We start from the raw sequence: 24,610 nt of genomic DNA, 5'->3' as shown, positions 1-24,610 counted from the left end.
CATACTATATAAAAGAAAAACCCAGTCTGTAGGCAAGGCTCATGCAAAGGACACCCCCACGGCGCTTAGTGTATGGTCGCCCAGCGTTTTCAGCAAAGTTTTTTTTTTAAAGGAGTCGTAATAGGGAGTGTGAAGGCACTCACATTCTGGCAGCCTCAAAATTAGTTCCTCCAACCGCGTCTACACTGGTGACAGCGGCAGGGTGATTTAAGAGAAGGGAAGCGATGCCTCTCCATCCCCCACCTGGCCTCCGGTGGGAAAAACAGGTTTGCGGGGGTGGGAATTGTCTGGATTAGCTGTCTGCAGTCATCAAACCATTTGGGTGATTCTCTTTGTTTTCAAAGACGGGTTAAAAGGGGAGAAAAAAGAAAAGAATCGGTTATGGGTCGCCTGAACAAGTGTCGATTTCAGCTTAAAGTGAATTGGAAAATTGAGCCTAATTATCCAAGGTAATTGCTTCAATTCTCCACTTGACTTTGCTAAGGCAGATCTGTCCTGTGTGTTCAAAAAAGCACCCCCCCTGTCCCTGAATATTGTTGTCACCTTTGAAAAGTTTCTGACACCAAACTACTACGAAACTGAAAAGCAACCATACAAGTGAAGAGGTGGCAAGGGGTAAAATTAAAAGACTAAACGAATGAGGAGATCATTTCTTGTAGCTTAAAATTAATTTATTTAACAAATATAGCTATAATATAAATGATAATAAAATTTCAAATATACAGTATATTACAACAATCCCTTCCAAAGGGAATCTTGAGAGCCACCCAAATGTACTGTTAAATAGAAACAGAAGTTTTTAATTTTTATTTTACAATTTCTTTCTGGTACTGGTAAGAGAAAGGTCCCTTCAACCTACCTTTGTCACGCAAGTTTATCACTCCCCCCACCCCCCCAAAAAAACAAATGTTTTACTGTTGAAGTTCTTTTGAAGTTTTCTGGTGGCAAGACCCGGGATCTGCCTCTCCTGCAAAGTTCTTCTCTTTCTCCCCAACTGTTCTCATTTCCAAAATCTTCAAACATGAATTTTCTCTGTGCTTTTTCCTGCCAGGTGTTAGGACAGGAGGCAGCCATGCAGGAGGCACGGCCCCTCGGTCTGGTCCAACCATTAACTCTACTGGGGACTGTGATACCTTTGGAAACCTCTCTGGCCTCAGTTGCCCCGTCTGTAACTGGAAGGGATAGATCTAGATTCTAGAAGAGCGTCATGGGACCCTCCCAGCCACTTTGGGGAAGGGAATGAGACTTCAGAGAGTGAACTCCGGGAGCGACGGAGGACGAACTGGAGCAGTGTGGGGGTTAAAGAGAAGGTGCCAGGCGGTGCTGAACAGGGGAGCACCTCGTGGGAAGGCTCCTGTTGTTTGCTGGAGGGATCGGCTGGCACCCTAGGTAGGCAACCCTGGGCCTTCTATGTCAGGTGGTACATACTGTAGCCGACGTGGGCTGTATAGAGTCCCACGGGCGCCACGGGCAGCGCGGCGCGTTGGAAAGGGCCAGAGGCCCCGTAGAGCGAGGCGCCCGCGGCGGCTGCTACGGCGGCAGGGCCTCCGAGTGGGAAGGAGAGGCCGAAGGCTGCGGGGGGCAGCATGGGTTTAGCGGCCATCTTCAGCTTCTCCAGCTCAGCCTCCTGCAGTCTCTTGGCCTTGGCGCGGCGGTTCTGAAACCAGATCTTCACCTGCGTCTCTGTGAGGCTGAGCGAGCTGGAGAACTCGGCGCGCTCGGCGATGGATAGGTACTGCTTCTGGCGGAACTTGCGCTCCAGCGCCAGCAGCTGGGCGGTGGTGAAGGGCGTCCGCGGCTTGCGGTTGGTCTTGTGCTTGCGCAGGGTGCAGGCCGGAGGGCTCAGCCGCCCTGAGGGGCCGAGAGAGAGAGAAATCCAGCGGGTTAAGAAAGTGGCGCGCTATCGGCCCCGACGTGGGAATAATAATCGGTAACAACGCCCGCTATTCATTTGCGTCGAGCACCTCGGCGCCAGGCGCCCGCCCGGAGAGGCACTTGGAAAATGTCTTCTCCAGCTCCCACCGTAGGCCCACAGGGTAGGTTCCTGTCTACCTTTTGCAAATGAGGAAACGAAGCTTCCAGGTAAAGCTCAGACGTGTTCAAAGCCCCATATAACTGGGAAGAGGCAAACAGCGCTTAAATCTAAGTGGCTGCTTACGAAGGCCTTCTCCCACCACCACTCACGGGTGGATATTAACAGAACAGTGAAATGCGCAGAAAGAGGCCCTGCTCCCGAGATCATATTTAATTTTAGGCGATGGCTAAACATTTATCATCTGTGCCCACTAAGTGGTCAGCGCCCGCGGATAGGATGTTCTGTGGCTGAAAATCCCTATCTCCCAATCACACACTCTTTCACTTAGAACAGTGCAGTCCATGGGGTCGCAAAGAGTCGGGCACGACTTAGTGACTGCTCTAAGCTCAGGCCTCACTGACCAGAGGTGGAGCAACCCTGGATGTCACACCATGTCCAAATCTCAAATATAAAAAAAATGCCACAGTCTGGGGCTTGCTTTTAACGGGGCTTCTGATGATTGTTTCAATTGTGTTCTAGGCCTGTTCCACGCCCAGCTCCTTGGCCTCTTGTCTCTCTTATAAGTGTGCGTGTTATGGGCAAAATGCAATGGCTTCTCCTCGACCAGTGCCCCAGTGCACAGAGATCAACGGTGTTGGTGCCCAGCTGTCTTATATACCCTCAAGGATGGGCGGTGACTGAACACCTTGGCACAGAGGGCTCCTGCGGCCAGGGTCGGCTGGGCAAGTCAACGCCTGCCACACCCAGCAGCTGCGGCCCTGGTTAAAAACGTGGAACACAATTATTCCCAGGACAACAGAGATCACGTTGACTTTGGGTCAGGACCCAGGCCCGAAAGGAATTTTTAAGTCCTGGAAGGGACACTTTGCCTATGCAGCAGCTTCACTTGGGGAGAAATGAATTCAAATCTAGAGAATGTTTTCACCAGGCGGGTTTTGCCTAATTATGCAATTTTCTTTTTGGAATGCTTTAAAAAAAAAAAAAAAAAAAAATCCTTTGGGCTCTCAGGCCACCAGGATGTGAGTCAAACGAAAACTGGTGTTAACATCCCCCCTTCTTCCCTGGTCGAGACCATTGAGAGTCCGGGAAGCAGTTGGCCCCCGACTCGCTTTCCGCCGGGCCACCCGAGGGGCGGGCGCCGAGGGAAACGTCACACCCTTCGTAGTTAACAGCCCAGCGCTAGGCCACCTTCTCCGGCCATTAGGCCCAGGGAGGGGCTGGCTTTTCAGAGACGTTTAATCCCCCGATAAAAATCATTCCTCAGCATCACGCCATTGAATTCGGGTTGCTATTATGCCGCACCAAATAATCGGAGGAAACGAGGAAAACTTGGGAATTTCCCGTGCTCCTGAAATATCTCCGAGTGTGTTCGCTGGGCAGAGAAGCCCGGGGGCCGCGAGGCCTCGGAACGACCCCGAAGGCGAGCCTTTGGCGGCTGGAGTTCGCTTCCAAGACGTAGTCCGAGACATTTGGGAGCTCCCGACCATGTTGGAGGGGGTGCCTCCCACTAATTGACTTGGTGCCCCGCCCCCTCCACTGGAACCGGAGCGCTTCGCCTCCTCCCACTGTGATCCATCCACCCTGAGCACCAAGTATCTACCTGAAACACGAAAGGGGCGGGGGAGGGGGGAATTTTTCAAGAGCTTCGGAAACACAGTGGGCAAAGAAATACTCTGATGGGTGGATGTGGAGAAGGGGAGGGGGCGCACTAGGCTTCTACGATGAGAAAGTGAAACTCTGCGCTCTGGAAAGATGTCCCGCACCCTTCGAACCCACCCGTTGGGGTAACGGCGAAGTAACAGGGCTTAGGGTCTGACAGAGGAGCCAGCCGAGACTCCTGGGGTCGTTTGGTGGGGGCCCGAGATGAAGGTGCCCAGACACCCTTGTCCTACAAGTGAACTCCTACCCGCAGCGTCGCCTGGACAAGGCGAGGAGCCGGAGAAGGTGGACCAAGAAGAGCTGGGCCTGGGCCAGGCCTTGAACCCTCTTCCTGGGTGGGAGTGGGGAGAGGGGTCGACCCCCCCCCCACCCGCCCTGAGCTCCCCGACCACCCATCTGCAGCACGGCTCCAGGTACCCGGCCGCAGGTACGCAGACGCCGGAGACAAACAGGCGCCGGAGCGCGGCCTGGCGCCCTCGGGTCCCACACCCCCGCCGGCTCCCTCCCCCACCGCCTGGGTTCTGGCTACTCACTGGCCGGGGGCGGGGAGAAGCGGGGATTCTGCATCCACGGGGTCCTCTCGGGTTTCTCGGGGCTCTCGGCTTTGACGAGCGCATCTTCTGGCAGTTTGAGGAGTCCTCCTACCGAGAAATGGCCGAGCGGCCGCGGCGAGGACGGCGCATCCGGGGCGCCCAACGACCCGGGCCGGGCACCTAGAGGCTGCGCGGAGCCGCCCGCCGCCTGTGCGCCCTCGGAGGCCGCCAGGACGCTGTCCTTGGCCCCGGGCTTCCTGTGATCGGCCATGAGCGCCTCCACGCTGAAGGGCAGGAGCGAAGGGGACACTTTGGGCTTGGCCCCCTCCTCGTCTGCGCCCATGGCGGCCGCCGTGGCCGTGGTGGTGCTGGGGGTCTGGCCCCCGCCGCCCCCCGCCGGCTTGCCGAAGGCGGAGTCCTCCACTTTGACACCGAGTGGCAAAGAAGTCATGTCAGCAGCCGGGGCCATGCAGAGCCGGGCCCCCCCTCCAGCCGCAGCTCGGGCCAGCCGCCGGGCATGAGCTTCGGGCGAGCTGGGATCGCGGTCGGCCTGTGGGAGAGTCCGGGGCCCTGGCCGGGCGGGCTCTACCGCGCGCGCCTCCCGCCCCTCCCCAGAAGGCCAGCTCTGGCGCTCCGGGCCTGGTTATCCGCTGGCGCCGCCGCGCAGGCGGAGTTCTCGGGCGCACCAGCCGGCTCCGGGTCGGGCCGCGGCTCCCCAGAGAACTTGTTAATAAGGCGAGGCCAGCGCGGCGGCGGCCAATCAGCGCGCGAGGGGGCGGGTCCGGCGCGATCCATTGGGCCCGGCTCGGGCTGACTTGCCCCGAGGCGCGCTGGGCCTCGGGGCGCGTGGGGCTGGGCCGGGGCCCCGGGAGGGCAGAGGAGGGGAGTGGTAGCCGGAGAAACTTTCCTCCGAGCTACAGCCCGTGCCGTCCGTCCCTGTGTGGGTCCCCCTGGGTCTCTTATTTTTCTCTGTTCCTGGGGGACTTCCCCTTGTGCTCTGTGCTTCTCTTCTGCTCTACCCCCTTCCTCCCCTTCCCTTATCTCCCTTCTTTCCAACTTCTCCCTTTTTTTCTCTATTCCTTTCCTGTTTCTCTCTCCTATCTCCCGCCTTACCTTTCTGTTGTGTCAGTTACTTGGGTGTGTTTCTCCCTAGTGGATAGTGGAGGATGGTTCTCCTGTTTATCACAATAATTGGAATTGAAGTCATTTCTTGTATATTCTTTTTATAGTTTAAAAAAAAAAAAAACCCTGCAGGCTTATTTATTATAGTAGAAAAACATAACATTAATTTCGTCTGTAAACACCTTCATTTTCTTCTGTTTCAATCTTCAAAACTTTACCTCTGCGTGAAAGTGGGCCTTTGTCTTCGAAGTGCTGGACTGAAGTTTGCCTAAGAAGCCACGTTCGCCGTGGTGCTACGGATGTTAAGAATAAGAATGCATTATGTTATCTGGAATGCATAATCGAGTTTCTCGCTGTGAACTTTAGGGGCGGGGGTGGGGTGGGATTATAGCACCTATACAGGCTACCGGCTGGGGGAAGGAGCTGGTCATTTTGATAAAGAACTCACAGAATATAAAACCAACAGAAACGACCCCAAAACACTGACCTGGCCTTAACGTGACCTCGATCGCGTGTCCGCAGAAACAATGATACGTCCTCATCTCTGGATCTGATCTTGGGGGGTTAGGAAGGTGTGGAGGCACATTTGGAAGAGAGGGCGAAGAAATGAGGACACTTCCAGGGACGGATTCTCCACGCCGGGTATGAGAACTTTTATCCTGCCAATTTTGGAGGAAACGTGATTTTTATTTTTGCTGTTTAAAAAAAAGGGGGGGGAACATGAGTTGGGGGGGCGGTGTGCGGAGACGTAAGATCCACACAAACTCGGATCGTGGCTCCGCGGTTTTCTGCGCCTCTTTATGGCCTCTTATCCCGGGGCCCAGGCCGGCGGCTCCCCGGGAGCTGGAGGCGGTGATTGGCGGCTCACCGGCACCCGCCATTGATGGCTGCGGGGTTCTAATCTCCAGGAAACACAAGGGGCTGCTGTGGCCATTTAGGGGTAATTATCCGACCGCGGAGGGACAGCGAATTCCCTCGCCTTTTAACTGGGCGCAATAAAAACTGTAGATTAGGGGCGTCCAGATTAAGGAAAATGAATTACTAGAGCGGGAACTTTATTACCTGGATGGCGTCCGGGGTCTGGCGGGAGGGGTCGGGATGCGAACGCCGGGGAGATTGGCAGCCTCGTAGCCGTCCGCAGGCTCCACGACGTTAAGGCCTGGGGCGGGTTAGGGAATATCCTAGCGTCTGTGAAATTTACGCCGCCTCTGCAGACCTCCTGCACTCCCAAGCCCTGGGCAGGGTTTAGGGCCTCCAGCTCGCGTCTGGCCCAGCTGGAGGCGCGGCGCACGGTTGCGGCCTCTCTAAAGACACGGGACCCCTGGGGGAGACAGGAGAATAGAGTCCTTCCTCCAGGGCAAGAAACCTAGGCCCCGGAGGTTTGCTTGAGGGTTCAAGGATAAAAGGCCATATACTCCCACTTTAGAGCTATAGGAACTGACACTCAGCGAGGCTCCCAGTCGGGATGACCAACTTCTATCACCCGCATTTCCAATTAAATTCTCCCTGGGACAGGCACGCGGGAATTTCATTCTGCACTAGGGGGTTCAAGAGGGAGAGACAAGCGAGGCCCCTAGGCTGTTTAGGTCAACCTTTTCAAATCGATCAGTGCGACTTTCTGTTGGGACTTGCTTTTGTTCCACCCTCGGCTCCCATCTCAAAAAGTTTGGCTTCCAGATCACTTTGAGAATCTGCTATATATCAGAACTTTCTCACTAGAAAATGCACATCAGCAAAAACAACTTCAAAGGAGTATCCCCTTGGAGTCCGCGAGATAAGACCACCTCCTCCCCTGCTTTAGGGCTTTAGGGCGGAGCTGGGGCTCGAACCCCAAGAGTGCAGGCGCGAGGCGCAGAGGAGGCTCAAAACTGTGTCCGGAGGGCGCGGCCAGTCCAGGCCCGGCCGCGGGCCGGGCGGCCGGGCGGCGGGAGAAGGGCCGCATCGCTAATTGCGGGGATAAACAATCTGTCACGATCCCTCAGCTCGCCTAATAGGCAGACGAGGATGTTGTTTTTAGGCGCCAGCGGCGGCCGGATCAAAGGCAGCAGCCGGCGCAAGGGCCCTTGAAGTCGCGCGCCCCCGCCTCCTGGGAGCAAACCGCCTGCGCCCGCAGCCCACGGCCCTGCCGCCGGTCCCTGGGTTTCGCGAGCCCGGCCCGAACCCCATAGCCTCTTTTTTTTTTAGGTTCGGCCTGGGTTCGTGTCTCCTCTGGCTAGGAGACGGCGGGAAGAATGTCTGCGGAGGAAAAGGGGTGCAGAGCGGTAGATTCCACATGGAATCCGTGCTCGGAATACCGCCGGGATCTTCCACCGATCCGCCCCTGGGCTGCGGGGTAGGGGAAACGATGCCCACGGTCTCAGAGAAGGGACTTTGAGAAAAGGAACAAAATATCTCTCTCCCGGGGCGTGTGGTTCCCGCGGAAGGAAGGACACATGTTGGGGGCAGTGAGAGAGTGCCTTCTCTGCGTTGATTTTTTTTGTCTGGGCCTTTTCGGATTTCCCGGTTGGCGGGTTCCAAGAGCTGACAGGGCCGGGGGGCTGCGCCTGTTATCTCGCCGCCAGCACTAGCCCCCAGGCGCTTCTACTGCCGGTATTTCTCGGCGTGGCCGCGGCAGCCCAGAAAGCCGGGCTGTAATTCATGCCTGGCAAGGGCAGGGCTGGCTCGCCGCAGATAAAGCTCGGGGACTGGCGTTCGGCTTCCCTGCGCTTGCACTCCGCTCCCCTCCCCTCCCGCATCGCTCCTTCTCCCCTTGTTCCGGGGCATCTTAAAGCACTCCCCGCGCCGCCGCTGGGAGCACCTCCGCGTTTCGGATCCTAAAGACGGCTTGTCCTGCAGCCACTCTCTGGGCAACTGGTTGTGGTGGTGTTCTTCCCCCTTCTCCCACCCAACCGCCCCCCCCCCCCAAGCCTATTTTATAGGACTGTGTGGCGGCCGAGGAAAGTGGTGTTTTTAGGCTCCCTCCCTCCTCATGGGCAAAGATTCCTTTGGCGAGGCATCCCGTCTTAGAGACCGCAGTCTTTATCTGGCTGTTGGCGCGGCGGGTTCGAAGAGCCCGCAGCAAGATCCCTCACTTCTGGCATTCGTTGTCACCTCCGTCGGGTTTTTGTTTACGCCCCCTCCCCCGTTTCTCAATGAATTTTGTGGCCTCGACCCAGGAGTCCCGCGTGCATTTTTTAAAAATGTGCAGCTCAGTGGGATCCCCCGGCAATTAGCGAGCCCCAAACAGTCCTCTTTAATAGAATGAATGTGCTATGAAAACCGATTACCCGGAACGATTTATTTTGGTGGGAATTCACCAATCTTCAGGAGGGCGATGGAGGGGGAGAGAGGGGAGGTATTTTGTCATGGGAATGGAGGGGGGTTGACAAGTAGACAGCACGACCAGGGGATCCCCCAACCTGCGGAGGGGGGCCTCCCGACCCCAGTCCTCCCGCCTATTGGCCTCTGTCGCCTAGAAGTGAGCGCCTGGGAGTCAGAGGTTTGGGAAACTGGGAGTCACTGATGGAATCCTTTGGGAAGAGTTCACAGCTTTCCAGAGAAAGACACTGGAGAGCTCAGAACTCCAGGGAGTCTTCAGTTATTGCCTGAATATCCACAGCGGAGCAAAAAAGCTTTCTGCTTGCCTGGGACCTGGGCAGAACTTAGGCCATTTAAGAGTTTTTGGTGCCCTTTTTAATACAAAGTAAAAAAAAAAAAAAAACTGGCTGTAAAAAATATTTTCTTCTTGCCATTCCTCCGCTTAAGCGGGCCCCACTTGTGCAGTGGAACTGCCCAAGTGCAGTTGCATTTTACCCGGCGCCAGAGAGAAATCTACAAGTCCGACTCCCTGCTTCTTCCCCTTCCCGCCCTTCCATCCCCTCCCCCCTTGCTTCTTTCCTCCGGATCGGGCCTGGGCTTCCTTGTGTCTTTAAATTCGGAAGAGGGTGAGGGGTGTAGATCTGCGGGGGAGACAGTGGGCCCCCCTTTCAAATGGCCCAAATTAATGTGATCGCGACATGAGGGTGCACTTGGGGAAGATGAAAGCGGAGGCCGGCCGGCTCCTCCTAGAGCTCTATAATTATAGATAATATATCCCATTTCAAAGCAATTAGACCAATCAGGCGTAACGAACCACTTTGCTGCCGACGAATAACAAAGGCGCACGGTTATTTAAGCCCAGAGATGTCAGGCAGACCCCGAGGCTCCAGGGGCCGACCAAACATCTTCCATCCTGGCTCTGCCCACCCTGGGCCAAAGAAGGTTAGCCCTTCCCCACCCCCACCCCCCCACCTCCAAGCTCTGCCCACCGAGGGCCCCCTCTCAGTTCCGGTAGGGGCCTGGAGGGGCAGGGGGTTGGAAGGAGTGGGAGGAAGAGAATTGACTTTTTTTGAGCTGGGTGTCAGGACTCTTGTCAGAGGTTTCACAAACTTTATCCGCTTTAATCCTCTTTACTTTGGGAGATAGGTATTATTATAGGCTTTCCCACTCTTTCCAGATGAGCGAACAGAATCGGAAAGGCTAAGTATCTTGCCCAGGGTCACACAGCTAGCTAGCAGTGGCGCCAGGATCTGGACACGGGTGGGTCTGAGCCCCCAATCCACTCTTTTCACTCTGTGGCAGTCTCTCTCAGGGAGCTTTCAAAAGAGGAGATGCTCTAAAACCCAGAGGGTGCTGTCGGGATTTGATGGCACCGCCTCCCTCAGTCAGGGAAATGGGTTTTGGTGCATCACTTACTACACTTCTCTCCTGCGGCTCCCCTCCCCGCTGCCCACCACCTTCTCGAATTTTGAAAACGGTCCAGTTTTCCCATGAATTTATTAAATGTAGAGAATCTAAGGTCTCTCAGAGAAAAGACATCTGGGCTGCGAGCTGATTCACCAACCAAAGGCCGAGGACCTTTTTTTCCTTTTTTCCTGAGCCTCGATTTGCTGGCTTTAAAATGGGTCCTCTGTTCCTCAGCTCAGATAACGCTGTTGGCCCTCCGGAAGAGGCCACACCGCGAGACTCCGCCGCACTGTGGCAGGTTCCCAGCGCTTTGAGCACATCTGAGGCATCCGGGGTGGGGCTGGGGGGTCTGGAGCTTTCCTCTGGGCTTGCCAATTCCTCTCCTGCAGGACGTGGGATGGCATGGGCGGCCCTGCCCCTCGAATGGAAGGTAGCCCGAGGTACCTTCCAGGTGGGGAACCTCACATTTCACCCCCAGCTCGACCACCCGGGAAAAGAGGCTGTGCGGGGAAACCAGATCAGGGCGGAGATGGGCAGGAACAGTCATCAACAGACACAGGCGAAAAAGACACTCAGCCACGGGGATGGCGGAGGATAACAGCCCTGGATACTGCGATGCCGAGAACCCGAAGAGCCTCTGCCATCCGGGGACTCTTGAAGGACCTAAATATGAAGTGGAGTGGAAGGCGAGTTCGGGATGCCTAGGAAGCCCGGCGCTAAGACGGGAAAAAGAGAGCAGTCGAAGGGGGCGGGGGCGGGCACTCAGGGAGTGTCCTCCGAAGTGCGGCAGGCACCCCACCGTGGCTGGGTCGAGCGCGCGCGGGCCAGGAGGGGTCCCCGGGACTGGAGAGGAGCAGCGCGGGATGAGGTTTGGGTGGGGCTAGGCGGCCTGGGAGGCCCCTGGGCCCCCTTCTCCCCGCGAGTCCCACTTCTGCTCCTCTTTGTCTTGGGCCCCTGACTTTTCCTTCTCTGTGTCCTCCTTCTCGTCCTCCGTGTTTCTCATCTGTCTCGGAGGCGGGTCTCTGCCTCAGCGTGTTTCTCTTGGTCTCTTCGGAGAGATCTCTTCACCTCTCTGCCGTCTCTGGGCCCTTCTGTTTCTGTCACCAAGTCTCTTCCCGCCCCCTCAGCCGTCTGACACTTCTCCGAGGTTTTTCTCTTATTCTCTCGCCTCCCCCACCCGCCCGTTTCCCATTTCTGGAGCGGCAGTTGGCACCTTGGGGAACGGCAGGAAGCTCTCCTCCGGGCCCTAGTACGGCCCTGCCACCCCCTGCCCCAGGCTGGTCGTTTCTCTTTGGAGCCTCGGTTTCCCAGTCTGGACCTTACAAGGTCCCTTCCTTCTAGGGTACTCGGAAGGATGGAAAAGGGAAGTGGCAGAGCCCAGAAGGTGCCCAGCGTGGGCACCCACTAGGGTCAGCAGACCTCCAAGGTATCGCTCAGACTCCTTCACCCCCAGCGTCCCAGAACTCACGGTGGAAACGCGGAGCCAATGCAGAGCACGCTGGGGAGGGGGCGGGAGTGGCCGGGGAACCCACCAGAACCGTCAAGAACTGGGGAGGAGAGGTTCTGTAGAGAGAAGTCCTGCTCCAAGTCCTTCACCCAGCCTGGGGCGCTTAGGCCCGACCCCAGCCAGTTCCCTCCTGGGTACTCAGGACCGACCTAAGGGCTCGGAGGGGCCCAGCCAGGCCGCCCCGGGTCTCTGCGCTCCAGCCCTTACTACCCTCCGCCTTCTGGAAAAGGCAGTGACCCGCCTCTGCCCTCCACTGTTCTCTTTCCACCTTTGCGATCTTTGGACCTCGCTTTCCGTGCCGGTGGGTACCAAGGAGGGCTGTTCCGTCATTTAAAACGAGCTGGGCGCTTCCCTCCTGAGGAGGGCGGAGGGCGGAGGTTCTGGGAGACACAGGCGGGTCACTCAATCGGTGCGCTATGGAACACACACTCTGTAGACGGGGAAACTGAGACCCAAAGAGGAGTCATTTCCCCTTGGCCTCTGAGCTAGAAACGGACAGAACTGGCACTAAAATGTAGGCTGTCCAACTCCTTTCTTGTTGTTCAGTCACTAAGTCGTGTCCGACTCTTTTTTGACCCCACGGACTGTAGCCTCCCCCCCTCCCCCCCAGATTCCTCTGTCCATGGGATTTCCCAGGCAAAGAATACTGGAGTGGGTTGCTATTTCCTCCTCCTGGGTTCTTCCCCACCCAGGGATGGAACCGGTGTGGCCGACATTCACAGGCAGGTGCTTCTATCCCTGAGCCATCCGGAAAGCCCAGCCCCTTACCCAGTGCTCATCCGTCCCCGCCCTCAGGAAGGCCAGGAAACCCCGGACATTCCAACTGTCCCCAGTGGCTTGCATCTCTGCGACCTTGCAGAAGACCTTGTCTATTTGCGAAGACTCATTTGCAAACGGGGCCTCCGAGGTGGCGGTAGTGGTAAAGAACCCGCCTGCCAGTGCAGGTAGATGTAAGAGACCCCTAGTTGGGAAGATCCCCTGGAGGAGGGCATGGCGACCCGCTCCAGTACACTTGCCTGGAGAATCGCATGGACAGAGGAGCCTAGCAGGCTGCGGTCCATAGGGTCGCACAGAGTCGGACACGTCTGAAGCGACCTAGCACGCACGCACTGGCGCACTCTGGCCCTGGTAGGTTCAGGGAGCGTCTGTCCCGCCTCTCCGGTGAGGGCCGGAGCAGGGGCACCCTAGGCCAGGCAGGGTTAGGTTCTTGGAGCCAGGCAGGCTGGAGGGACCCGCTTTGACTGAGCACCGCCTCTGTACAAGGCGCTTTCAACGCATCATCACAACTCCCGAGGTGGCCGTCCTCCTTCCCAGAGGAGAAAAAACGAGAACTGAAGTAGCACATTCCGGGCCGCGCAGCTGAGCCTGGGGACACGGGTACTGGGAACGGTGTCACAGCGCACGTTCGCAGCACCACGCATGTAGGGACGAGGGGAAGTCTTTGCTGTGCCTCGCTCAGCCTCTGCACGGGGTAGACGGGCCGTGGAGGTTGTAAATGCCCGAGGCTTTGATTCCGTTCTGCTTTTCCCCCACTGCCAGCTGGTTTCGGGCTGGAATCTCAGACCCGCAGGTTCCTGAAGCTCTTGGAAGGGGCAGGGTCACGACTTTTTCTGGGGCCACGCCCCTCGCCACGCCACGCCACGCCCCTCGCCTCGCCACGCCACGCCCCTCGCCACGCCACGCCACGCTCCTCGCCACGCCCCTCGCCACGCCACGCCTCTCTGGACTCTGGGCTTGCCTTGGGGCTTTGGCGCGTGTTACAGGATGAATGACGACCCCCTGCCGGGACCTCAATTGCTGCATCCGTGTTATGGACGCCTGAGCTCCCCTTTGCCGCCCTCCCTGAGACTGCGTGAGGAGGATCTGAATCCAAGGAAACTGGAAAACTGAGGAGACAAATGCCAAGATGGGGAATCATAAATCCTATTAATAATAGTTAATACAGCAATGACTATTGCAAAGCACTCTTCTGAGCTCTGAGGGTGACTTAATTCTTTGAATCTTGGCAGCAACTCTATTTTTAACCCGGGTTTACATAGGGGAAGGTCTTTCCTCATAGCTCAGTTGGTAAAGAATCCGCCTGCAATGCAGGAGACCCCAGGTTCGATTCGTGGGTTGGGAAGATCCCCTGGAGAGGGGATAGACTACCGACTCCAGTCTTCTTGGGCTTCCCTTGTGGCTCAGGTGGTAAAGAATCTGCCTAAAATGTGGGAGACCTGGGTTCTATCCCTGGGTTGGGAAGATCCCCTGGAGAAGGGAAAGGCTACCCACTCCAATATTCTGGCCTGGGGAATTTCATTGACTGTGTAGTGCATGGGGTCGCAAAGAGTAGGACAGGACTGAGCTACTTGCACTTCACACAGGGGAACGATGGAGTAAAGTAGTTTACATAAGCAAAAATGGGCTTGCTAGGTGGCTGGGCGGTGAGGAACCCAGCTGCCAGTGCAGGAGACACTGGTTTGGTCCCTGGGTGGGAAAGATCGCCTGGGGAAGGAAATGGTAACCCACTCCAGTATTCTTGCCTGGAGAATTCCCTGGACAGAGGAGCCTGGCTATAGTCCATGGAGTCGCCAAAGAGCAGAACACAACTGATAGACTAAACAACAGCAGCAATGAGCAAAACCGCACAAAAACAAGGTGTTCTAAGATTTCCCATGGCACCCAGGGGATTCTCAGGGCCCCCCACTGCATGGATGGACCTCACTCCGGAGAGCCCTGCTCTGGACTTCCGGGTGGGGAAAGGGCAGAGCAGGCTGCAAAGCCTGGCCTACTCACAGCACCTGCTGCTTCCAGCTGCCCAGCTCTGATCCCTGAGAGTGCCCTCTGGGGTGGCTCCCCAGAACAAGCTTGTGTGGGCCTGCGGGACTAGGACAGGGCCAGGCATAGAGGGGACACTTCAGAGGGGAGGTGAATGGATGACCAGAAGACAGTGTCACATCTTCAGCATGAGCTGGGCCCTTAACCCAGAGTATCAGGCCAGACCCATTAGGGCCGGAGACCTGAGCTCTGGGCTCAAGGGTGAAAACAGTCCATTTCAGCGCTGATCAAATAGTTCTTGAATGGCCTTATAAAAAAACACTCCCTAGTCAGGGAACTAGATCCCACATGTCGCAGCTAGGGTCTGGTGCAGCTAAATAAATAAATACAAATTATGTATGTATATATATATGTGTGTGTGTGTGTGTGTATATAAAGAACACTCAGTTGCTAGCCCTGCCAAGTTTAAACCTCTTTAAACATGGAGTTGAGTTCTCAAAATCACTGCAGATGGTGACGGCAGCCATGAAATTAAAAGACACTTGCTCCTTGAAAAGAAAGCTATTACAAACCTAGACAGTGTATTAAAAAGGAGACATCACTTTGCTGACAAATGTCCCTATATTCAAAGGTACAGTTTTTCTACTAGTCATGTACAGATGTGAGAGTTGGACTATAAAGAAGATTGAGCATGGAAGAATTGATACTTTCAAATGGTGGTGCTGGAGAAGACTCTTGAGAGTCCTCTGGACAGCAAGGAGATCAAACCAGTCAATTGTAAAGGAAATCAGTCCTAAATATTCATTGGAAGGACTGATGCTGAGGCTGAAGCTGCAATACTTTGGCCATTTGATGCAAAGAGCCAACTCATTGGAAAAGACCCTGATGCTGGGAAAGACTGAAGGCAGGAGAAGGGGATGACAGAGGATGAGAGGTTGGATGGCATTACTGACTCAATGGACATGAGTCTGAGCAAACTCCGGGAGATGGTGAGGGACAGGGAGGCCTGGCGTGCTGCAGTCCATGAGGTCACAAAGAGTCGGACACGACTGAGTGACTGAACAACAATAAGCTACCCTTCCTCTGAAGAAGCCAAGGCCCAGAGAGATCTGACAGCAGGCGCCCTCCGTGGAGTCCAAGTCCAGCGGCGTGCCCCTAGCCAGCTGGCCGCCTCCACCCTGCAGGACCTTCCCTGGCTGCCTGTTTCTCCCTGGGTGTTCTGACACCGACTGTGTGGACTGCTGGATGCTGGGAGGATGTGACAAGGCATCTTTCATCCGGAGGCTCTGCCCTTCCGGAAAAGCTGAATTTCCCTCCCCCGGCCTCCCTAGTAGAAGAGAAATATTTCTGGACAGCCTCCTCCCCAACCTTTCCTGCAGAAATGAACAAACTCTCAAAGGGCCCCTCCCCAGCTGGGGCACTGGTGCCCCCAACCGTCTTGGACTTCCCAGTCCAACCCGACCTGAAAGGGACCCTTTCCATCCTCACAGAGACCTCCTATCTGATCCAATGGTGGGTCCTGGGTCGCAGCCCAATTAAGTGAAAATAGATCTGGGCTTATCGGGTTCAGGTGTGGTACCCTCGGTGGTCCCCCGGCGGCCCCAGAGGGTGCCTGTCTGTTTGATTTTCCTACTCAGACACACTTGTTTAAGCAGACCCCTTGGAGCCTCCCAGTAACCAGAGTCAGCCCGAAGCCTGGTTGCCAGGTAAGGGGAGGCCTGGCTCTCATGGTGAAGGGGGAAAGGCGAGTGGGGGAGCGCAGGTGGAAGCACCTTTGGAACCCCGAGCGGTCTCTAGTAGCTTGCTCCTTGGGTTCAGTTCCCAGCTCCACCCCTTCCAGCTTTGTGCCTCCCCACCCCCCACTCCCTTTCTCATTCTGGGGGAGGATGAAATGAATAGGAATGCCTCTTAAGTGCTGAGATGGAGTGAGTGATCTGGCGGTTTATTTCTGCCATCACAGTGACCCCAGAAGGTGGACTCCTCCAAACCTGGGAGGTTGGCACCGCTGTGCCTCTTCACTAGGTAAGAAAGCCAGGTCCCAAGAGGTACAGTGGCCTGGGTTGGCCGATATCTAGAGAGAGCATCCCTCCAAGCCCATGTTCTTTGCACCCCACAGTGCCCTGAGGACAGTTTCTAGCTCAGAGTCAGGGTCCTGGACAGCATTTGCACATGCTGAGCAGAGGAGGAGGAGAATAAGCCAGTCCAGTTGGGAAGAAGAGGAAGGACAGAGGCAGGTGGGGGAGGAAACGGTAGGTTGTTTAGCATTTGGAGACTGAAAAGGTGACCCTGAGGCTCTTCGGCAACCCTGCCTACCCTCTGGCGTTCCCAGACACTCTGAGCTTCTGGTCAGGGGAGGGCATGGGCCAGTGTGGCCTTCCATGGACGCTGTTTTCCCAGCAATAATAGTCATTAAAGCTGCCTTCTCAAGCCCTCATTATCCTCTGTTTATAAACCCTTCCAGAAAAACAAAAGCCAGCCCCCCATGCCTCTCCCCAGATCACAGGCAGGCGTGTGGGTTCTCCCTTCTGAGTGCAGAGAGAAGCCTTCCCTGAGAGTCTCCTGTGACAGGGCAGTGACTTTTGTAGCCTCTTGTTGCCTGTGAGGGTGTGCTGGAGACTTTCCATTTTGAAAGACAAATTCGGAAGAATTTTCTGGACTAATGTTAAGATTGGCGTTAGGATACAAAGAAGGGCAGTGAGAAGGGAAGGCAGAGAAGTAAGTGATGTTGGCTCTGTGTAAAGTGCTTTAATTATCTTATCACACCCAACAACCTTTACACCCAGACACTATTAACCCATTCATTCAACAGATGGGAAAACAGGGAAAAACAAGAGGCTGTGGTCTGAGGCCAGGAGCTTAGCAGACTGACTGTTTGCTTCTGACCTCAGGCACCTGTAGGATATTCATGAAATAATTACCACCGTGAAACTTGCCAAACACCCATGGTGTTCAGACTTTTCATACATGATCTCGTTTAATCCTCCTGGCTGCGTGGGGTTCACGCTGTGGTCTCTATTTCCTGGGTGGTCAAAAGGGTGAGGGGTGACGTGATGGGGTAGCTTGCCCAAGGTCACTCAGCTACTGGAGGGTGAGTGAGGACTTGAACTTAGCAAAAAGGAGGAAGTTGTAACTTTGGGGGGCGGGGAGGGGGTGGCGAGGGGAAGACTGCAGAGGCTTGTGAAATAAAAGGAAAGGAAACCAATCTTTTGCCTGGCCTCCTTGTCCCCCTCCCCCCCCCCCCCCGCCCCTCATTAAGAGCCCCCGCGATTGGGCCCTCCCCACATGTGCTCTGACATCAAAGGTGAGGGAGGCAGGTTCCCTCTGCTCAGCTGGTGCATTTTAGGCAGAACAATCCCAAGCCAGAGGCTGGGTTTCTGCAAGGGCGGGTCTCCAGATCAAAGGGAGAGAGGGAGGAAGATGAGCCGGAGGAGGAGGAGATGAAGGTCCATCAAAGTGGCTCCTCCCTCCTGCTCCACCTGGCTTTGCTGTGCATGTGCAAACCCCTGGGGTGGGATGGGGGTCTTCAAAGAGGAGACTTGAAGCTCAGCCTCCTTCTCCTGGCTACTGGGGCGCTCCTGAGTAGCAACTCAGGGCTTCCCAAAGAGAACTTAAAAGGTGAAAATCAATGCTATGGAATCCCGCCAGGGCACCAGAAATCCCATCTACCGTGCTGGTGCTTCACAGACTGGATGCCCCATGCTCTTCAAGTCCGACCTGCAAGGTGGCCTCGTGGTCCCACTGGTTCTGGGAGAATGGGTTGGGCGACTTGCTGAAGGTCGTTCAGCAAAGCAGCATCCTCACCATACAGTAGACTTCAACTTGAAGTTGGCCTGTTTGTTTCCTAGGGCAGTGTAACAAAGTATCAATACCACAGAAGGCATGGCTTAAGACAGAAATTTGTTTTCTCACCGTTCTAGAAGCTAGAAGCCGGAGATCAAGGTGTTGGTTGGCAGGGCGACACTTTCTCTAAGACTCTGGGTCGAATCCTTCTTTGTCTCTTTCTGGCCTCGTGGCCGCTGGCAGTCCTCGACTTCCAGCTGCGTGCTCTGTCTCCTGTCTGTGTCCACATCGTCTTCCCTCTCTGTGTCCGAGTTCCTCTGTTCTTACAAGGACAGCAGTCCTATGGATGAAGTGCGACTTCATCTTGATCACTTCCGCAAAGATGCTGTTTTCAGGTAAGGTCCCCTTCACAGGGCTGGGCTGTTAGGGCTTCAGTGTCTGGGGGGGGGGGGGGCATGTACAATTCACTGCAGGATGTGTGTGTGTCCCCTCTGTGCCCAGGGAGCTCTGTGGTGCTGCTGGACATCTGGGCTCTGACAGCAGTAACCCCAGAGCAGAGTGATGGCCACAGCACAGCCTTGAAGGGGACACAGTGCAGTTTTGTGCAATAGCCGATGGGCGCCCTTAGACCCATTTTACAGATGAGGACGTTGACATTTGGAAAGATTCAGTAGAAAAGCATGGATCTGAAATAGCATCGATCTGACTCGAGAACCAACCACTGTACCCAGGGACTGGGGTGGGCAGGCTAGGGTTAAGGCTGAGGCGGGGCGGGTGGGCTCAGTCCAAGCCATGCTGACTCACTGGGCCTTAATACCGCTGCTCTGGCTGCTCCCCGTGGGCACTGTCAGTTGCCTGGGAGCTGATTAAGATGTCACAGAGGATTATGATGTCAGGTGCAAGAATCACGCTCCAGGAGGGGTGACTGCTGGGCCCGGAGGGAGGTTACCCTTAGCAACTGGGACGGGACATCCATGCAGAGGAGCGGCACAGCCTGGTGGGAAGGGCAAGGGGGTTGGGGTCACGCTGTCCTGGGTGTGAATTCCAGCCCCTCTCCAGCCGGGTGACCTTGGGGAAGATACCACACCTTCCTGGGCTACCTGTTTCTCAGACGCAAGATGAGGGAGTGTAATTCCATCCCCCGTGTAGATCAAACAGCTGAAGAAACCCCCCGCCTCTGTAAGCCTCTGCCAAATGGCGGTCCCCAGGGAAGCCAGGCATCAGCTCCAGAGTCGGGGCTCAGGCATGGGCAGGCTTGCCAGAGGTGGCAAAGAAATGGTGCCAAACCACTCGCTGCCAAGAGCTGAGGCTGCTTAGAAAGCAGCATCACCTGGTGATGGGGAGCCCTGTTAGCAACCTTCTTTGTGTCAACCAGCGGGCGGTGAGTGGCTCTTCCCCGAAGCCTCCTAAATGTTCTGCTCAAATAATGCTGACCGCAGCACGTAGTCACTGCCTGTTCACTTGTTGCTTTCACTGTTTGGCCATGAACCCTGTTTCTTTAGAACCCAGCATAGTGCCAAACAAATGTTTGAATAAATGAAGGGCAAAAGGAAGGTGTTTTCTCAACTTCTCTTTGTATTCCTTGGAAAAAAATTTCTCCTGTCTTTGAGAAAGAAATATTCCTCCTCCTCGGCAAATCCACTCTCCCCAGCGTCCTTAATTCTGGTCCTCTTGTTTCCTCAAGTCTTGACTTTTATTCATCCAGTGGATTCATCCACTCGTTTAGTCACCCAGCTGATCAGCCATCCACCCATTCATCCCTCCTTCATCTATTTATCCACCCACCCATCCTGTCATCCATTTGTCTATCCATCCATCCCTCCATCATCCACCCATCCATCCATCCATCCTGTCATCCATTTATCTATCCATCCATCTCTCCATCATCCACCCATCCATCCATCCTTCCATCATCCATCCATCCATCCATCCATCCATCTACTCATCCTGTCATTTATTTATCCATCTAACCTTCTATCATTTACCCATCCATCCTTCCATCATTCATCCATCCATCTACCCATCCTGTCATCCATTTATCTATCCATCCATCCCTCCATCATCCACCCATCCATCCATCCTTCCATCATTCATCCATCCATGTATCCACCCAGCCATCCACCCATCAGGGCAACAGACATCCACCCGTCAGGGCAATAGGCAGCAGACTCTGAACCACATCCTTTTCTAGGTCTGCAGGGCCCACAAGGTCAAGTCAGATGAGGACCCTGGCCCTACGGAGTTCTCAGTCTTGTAGGGCTGAAAAAAACATGAATGGAAATGCCCTTGAGGCTTAAGAGAAAGGGAGGATACTTCAAAGAGGGGAAGGCCAGGTACTGAGGGACTCACAGAGATGCTCCACGTGGGAATCAGGGAAGGCTCCTGGGAGGAGCAATAGCAGAAGCAGAGCTTCTTGGGAGAGTAGAATTTGGGCAGCAGGGGTGAGCAAACAGGCAACTGGGAAGCAAACTCACTCTTCTACAGCCCCTCCCGCATGCTGGTGTCTCCTCCCCTTTGCAGAGCCTTCACACAGGTCCAGAGAGGTTGAGTAACTCCCTCCAGGTCACTCAGCTTTGTTGGTAGAGGCGAGTGGAGAAGTTCAGATTTCAGCTCCTCAGAGAGGCCTTACTGGACCGCTTCTGCAGGTCTCCCTCTGCCTGTCTCCCTCACGCCCTGTCCGGTCCATGTCTGGTGTCTGTCTACCCCACTGGGAGGCTGGCTCCATGAGGGCAGTGACCTTGCCTGGCTCCCTGTCTCTAGCACCTGGAGCACAGTGGGGTCTCAGAGGCTTCTTTCTTAGGGTGCCGTGTGGTGGGCACAAGTCCTGGACCAGGTTCCCTGGTCCCTGACTCTCTGAGGTCCTTTTGTCCCCGGATGCCTCCCTCCTCAGCTGCCTTCTGACTCCACCAGCCTGGCCTTCTAGGTGTGCAGGACCCATCAGCTGAACACCACTCAGGCCTCCTGGTCAGGGCAAGCGTCCCCCCTGCACATTTCTGATCGTCTTAGGAGACACACACATGAAGCAAGCAGATAATTGAAAAGATTATCCCGGGATGGGACTGGTGGATGGTTGATTTATCGCGTGTCATCCCTACTTCAGGGTTTTTATTAGAAATTGAAGAATGGCTTCCCAACTTGAGCCTCGGGGCTGCGTTTAACCTCCAGCCGTCATGCAGACCCGCACTGGTTTCGGGGCTGTCTGCAAAGTCATCGCATTTCAGAGCTCTGGGTGTGACCCCAGTAGCAGCAGCAGCTGCCCTGCGCTGAGACCCAGCCTCCCTGCTTCTTCTTTTCTCTCCTCCCTCCTTCCTTCTTCTCTCTTCCCTCCTCCCTTTCTTCTCTCCTCCCTCCTCCCTTCTTCTCTCCTCCATCCAGCTCCAACTCCCTGCTCCTCCTTCCACTTCTCCCTTCCCTTCCCCCTCCTTTCTGTCCTTGGGGGAGTTGAGGGAGGTGATTGGTAGGATGGGAGGGGGCTTTGCTGAGAAGGTAGAGGACCCATAATGATGTTGAAGTCGACTCCAGCCTAGACACTTAGCCATCTTCCAGGACTCGGCTCAAATGACCTTCTTCCATGAGGCCAGCCTTGATTCTCCCCTCCTGTGTGTTTCCAGAACTCTTGGCTGATCCTTCTGTTCATAGGAATGCATTCTTCCCACCTGGCACTATAGTTGCCGCCTCTATCTCTGTAGGGGCAGAGGTTCTGGGAGTGGGGGGTGGCATGGGTTTGACCCCCGGGGGGAGTGGGAGCAGGATGAGAGGCCCTGAGGTGGGGGCAGCTAACCTGTTGGGGGTCGATGACGAACAAGGAAGATCAGCTGGAGACCGGTGTCATAATCCAGGTGAGATTACAACCCGGTTGAGCCATGAGGCTTTGGGTCAATCCCTTCACCTCTCTGAATCTTGTCATTTCTCATTTATTCTATGGTGATAATAACACCTTACATGCTCACTTTGGAACAATATTGTCAACTGGACCAGCCCACATCAACTTCACCTGAAATGCAGATCATGGGCCCCACACTTGGCCTGCTGCTGAATCGGAAAGTCTGGAGTTGGGGCCAAGCAAGCCCTCCAGGAGACTCTTGCACAGGGGAGTAGTTGCTGAGAGCAATACCCGGGATAAGGCAGGCGAAGGCGTTGGCACAGAGGGGTGGTGGGGACTCCATGTCCCTTCTTGCGTGCTGCAATGAAGCCGTGGGTTCGGATCTGATGGGAAGACGCTGGCCAGAAAGAAGTGTGTGATCCGGGGTCTGTAACTGCAAATGCCAACAGACACACAGATCTGCAGGGCGCCCTCCCTTCCCAAAGCTTCAAGGAAGGAAACGGCCCCTGGGGCAGGCCCTATCTGAGGGAGTGCTGGATGCTCCAGTCCGAGAAGGAAACAGCCCAGGGTTCCAAGCAGGTTGGGAGGAAGCCTTGGGAAGGAAGGGCAGCAAGCTGCTTGAGAATCAGTGCAGGGTGATCTGAGCTCCTTTTGCGTTCCGCCTGTTTCTCATCACTAGGCCTTTCTCTTAGAGAGAGGTGGATTGCCCGTTTACTACCCTTAAGGAGGGTTAGGGCCCAGAGATGAGCAGGTAACTGACACCTACACCTGGGAGAGAGAGGGGGGCAAGGACTGACAGTTCCTACTCTGAGCCAGAGATCCGGGGAGAAGCCTGGGTGAAGACAGAGGCAGAGATGGAGATGATGCAGCCACAAGGAAAGGAACGCCATGGGACGTGAAAGGGCCTGGAACAGCTTCTCTCCTGGAGCTGTCAGAAGGCACAGGGTCTGCTGGTGCCTTGACCTTGGACTTCTCACTGCCAGAGCTGTGAGAGATGAGCTTTCTGTGGTTTAAAGCCCTCTGTCTGTGGTCCTTTGCTGTGTCATCCCTGGGAAAGTGAATACAGATTTTGTTTTAGTCCCACCAGGAATGCTCTGAAGATGGTATATTCCTCCCCATTACACAGATGAGATGGCTGAGGGTCAGAAAGGTGAAGTGCTTCTCCAAGGGTCACTCAGCGCCCAGGGGCCACCAGGATCCTGGACCGGATGTGTCTGCATCCAAACAGTGTGTGTTCCCTGTGCAGCTTTGCTGCAGGCAAATGCCCACCCGTGGGCTTGACTGGCACTTCTTTCCCTTTGCTCCTGTCTTGGGCTCCCCGTGGGACAGGTGCTAACACCTCTGACCCCAGGACCCTCTTCCTTCTCACTCTGCCCCTCCCTGCTCCCCTGGATCTGGCTCGGGGGTCCTCTCACACTTTCCTAGCTCCTGGTTGAATAACCTGGAAACTCAGTCCTGAGCCACTCCCATCCTCTAGATGGCTGAGCGCCCCCTACTCCGAGGGTGGTTGCCAAGCAACAGTGGCAGCCTCACCGGGGGTGGTCAGCAACGTCTAGAGCACTGCCAAGGCAGAATTTGCCTTTTTACAAGACCCCCAAGAAGCCTGATCTGCGCTTGGGTCTGCAAACTGGAGTTTGGGTCTGTGTAGCCTTTGGCCCCCATTTGCCCCTGGGGCATCTGTCCAGACCCTTGGCTCAGAGAGGGTCATGTAGGGCACGTCACAGGGAGTGCAGGCTTTGTCATCTCCAACCAGAGCTTGATTTGACTGCTGGCTCTGCAGCCGCTCAGCTGTGTGGTTTTGGGTCAGTCTCTCAGCCTCTCTGAGTCTTGTGTTGACATTGGTGGATTAGTGAACCAAGATCCTTCACAGTGCAAGAGTCCACAGAACCACACTCAGTGGGCTCCAGGTGACGGCTAAGTGCCCCAAAGTGGGGACTTTGTGGGGACGGGAGCTGAGCTGGAGAAATTCCTGGGGCTTCAGGGAAGATGGTTTCTAGTTCCCCTCGCCATCATCACATCACCACCCCCATTGCACATTTTCCTGCCCTATTTTCAGAGAGGCTTGGTCGCAGGACCCTGGGTCTGGGGAGGACAATGGTGATTAAGGGCAAGGGTAGCAGGTCTTCCTTCCTTCCTGCCTGGGCTGGTGTGTGTGGGGGGGTCTCCTGGTCCATGCCCCCCACCTTCAGGTGGCTGTGATCTTCACCCCCTCTGCTACCTGCTTTGTCATTCTGGGCCCCAACCACGCTTGGCTCCCTCGCTCCCTCTCCTGTGTGTCTTCTCCCACCCTCGTACCCTCCTCTCTCCCTTCCTCCCCACCTCTGCCCCAGGCACATGGTGGGAAAAGGTCCTTGGTTGCCTCTTCTCCGCTCCTCCCACACCTGACCCCTGTCCTCTTGATTCTCACAAGCGCCAGGTCAGGGAGTCGCTCAGTCATGTCCGACTCTCCGTGACCCCATGGACTGCAGCCTCCCAGGCTGCTCTGTCCAAGGGATTCTCCGGGCAAGAGTACTGGAGTGGGTTGCCGTTCCCTTCTCCAGGGGACTCTTCCTGACCCAGGGACTGAACCTAGGTCTCCTGCATTGGCGGCAGATTCTTTACTGTCTGAGCATGCCAGGTCAGTGCAGTCCCTAAAATAAGCTACTGGCGATCACGCCCAGTGCCCGGCCCCCTGCCGTGTCTATTTCTTC

The 24,610-nt window shown here is 55.6% G+C and overlaps 1 protein-coding gene across 1 annotated transcript; it reads right to left on the bottom strand.

Moving 5' to 3' along the window:
• Positions 1 to 666: 666 nt before the first annotated feature.
• MSX1 (msh homeobox 1) lies at positions 667 to 4,913 on the bottom strand. The gene is made up of 2 exons (XM_061145528.1): positions 4,228 to 4,913; positions 667 to 1,851 (listed from the first exon to the last, which is right to left on the bottom strand). Exons 1-2 carry the CDS (start codon positions 4,694 to 4,696, stop codon positions 1,409 to 1,411), a joined length of 912 nt encoding a protein of 303 aa, XP_061001511.1. The 5' UTR covers positions 4,697 to 4,913; the 3' UTR covers positions 667 to 1,408.
• Positions 4,914 to 24,610: the final 19,697 nt, after the last annotated feature.

Source organism: Dama dama, chromosome 6 (assembly GCF_033118175.1).
Source record: "Dama dama isolate Ldn47 chromosome 6, ASM3311817v1, whole genome shotgun sequence".
NCBI lineage: Eukaryota > Metazoa > Chordata > Mammalia > Artiodactyla > Cervidae > Dama > Dama dama.
The sequence above is the reverse complement of the archived record's forward strand: the minus strand, read 5'-3'. Positions and strand labels throughout refer to the sequence as shown.

Coding starts and splice junctions, on each gene's coding strand:
- MSX1 (XM_061145528.1), bottom strand. CDS start 4,696: ATGGCCCCGGCTGCTGACATGACTTCTTTGCCACTCGGTGTCAAAGTG. Junction 1,852..4,227: donor CTTCTCCCCGCCCCCGGCCA/GTGAGTAGCCAG, acceptor TCGGCCCCTCAG/GGCGGCTGAGCCCTCCGGCC.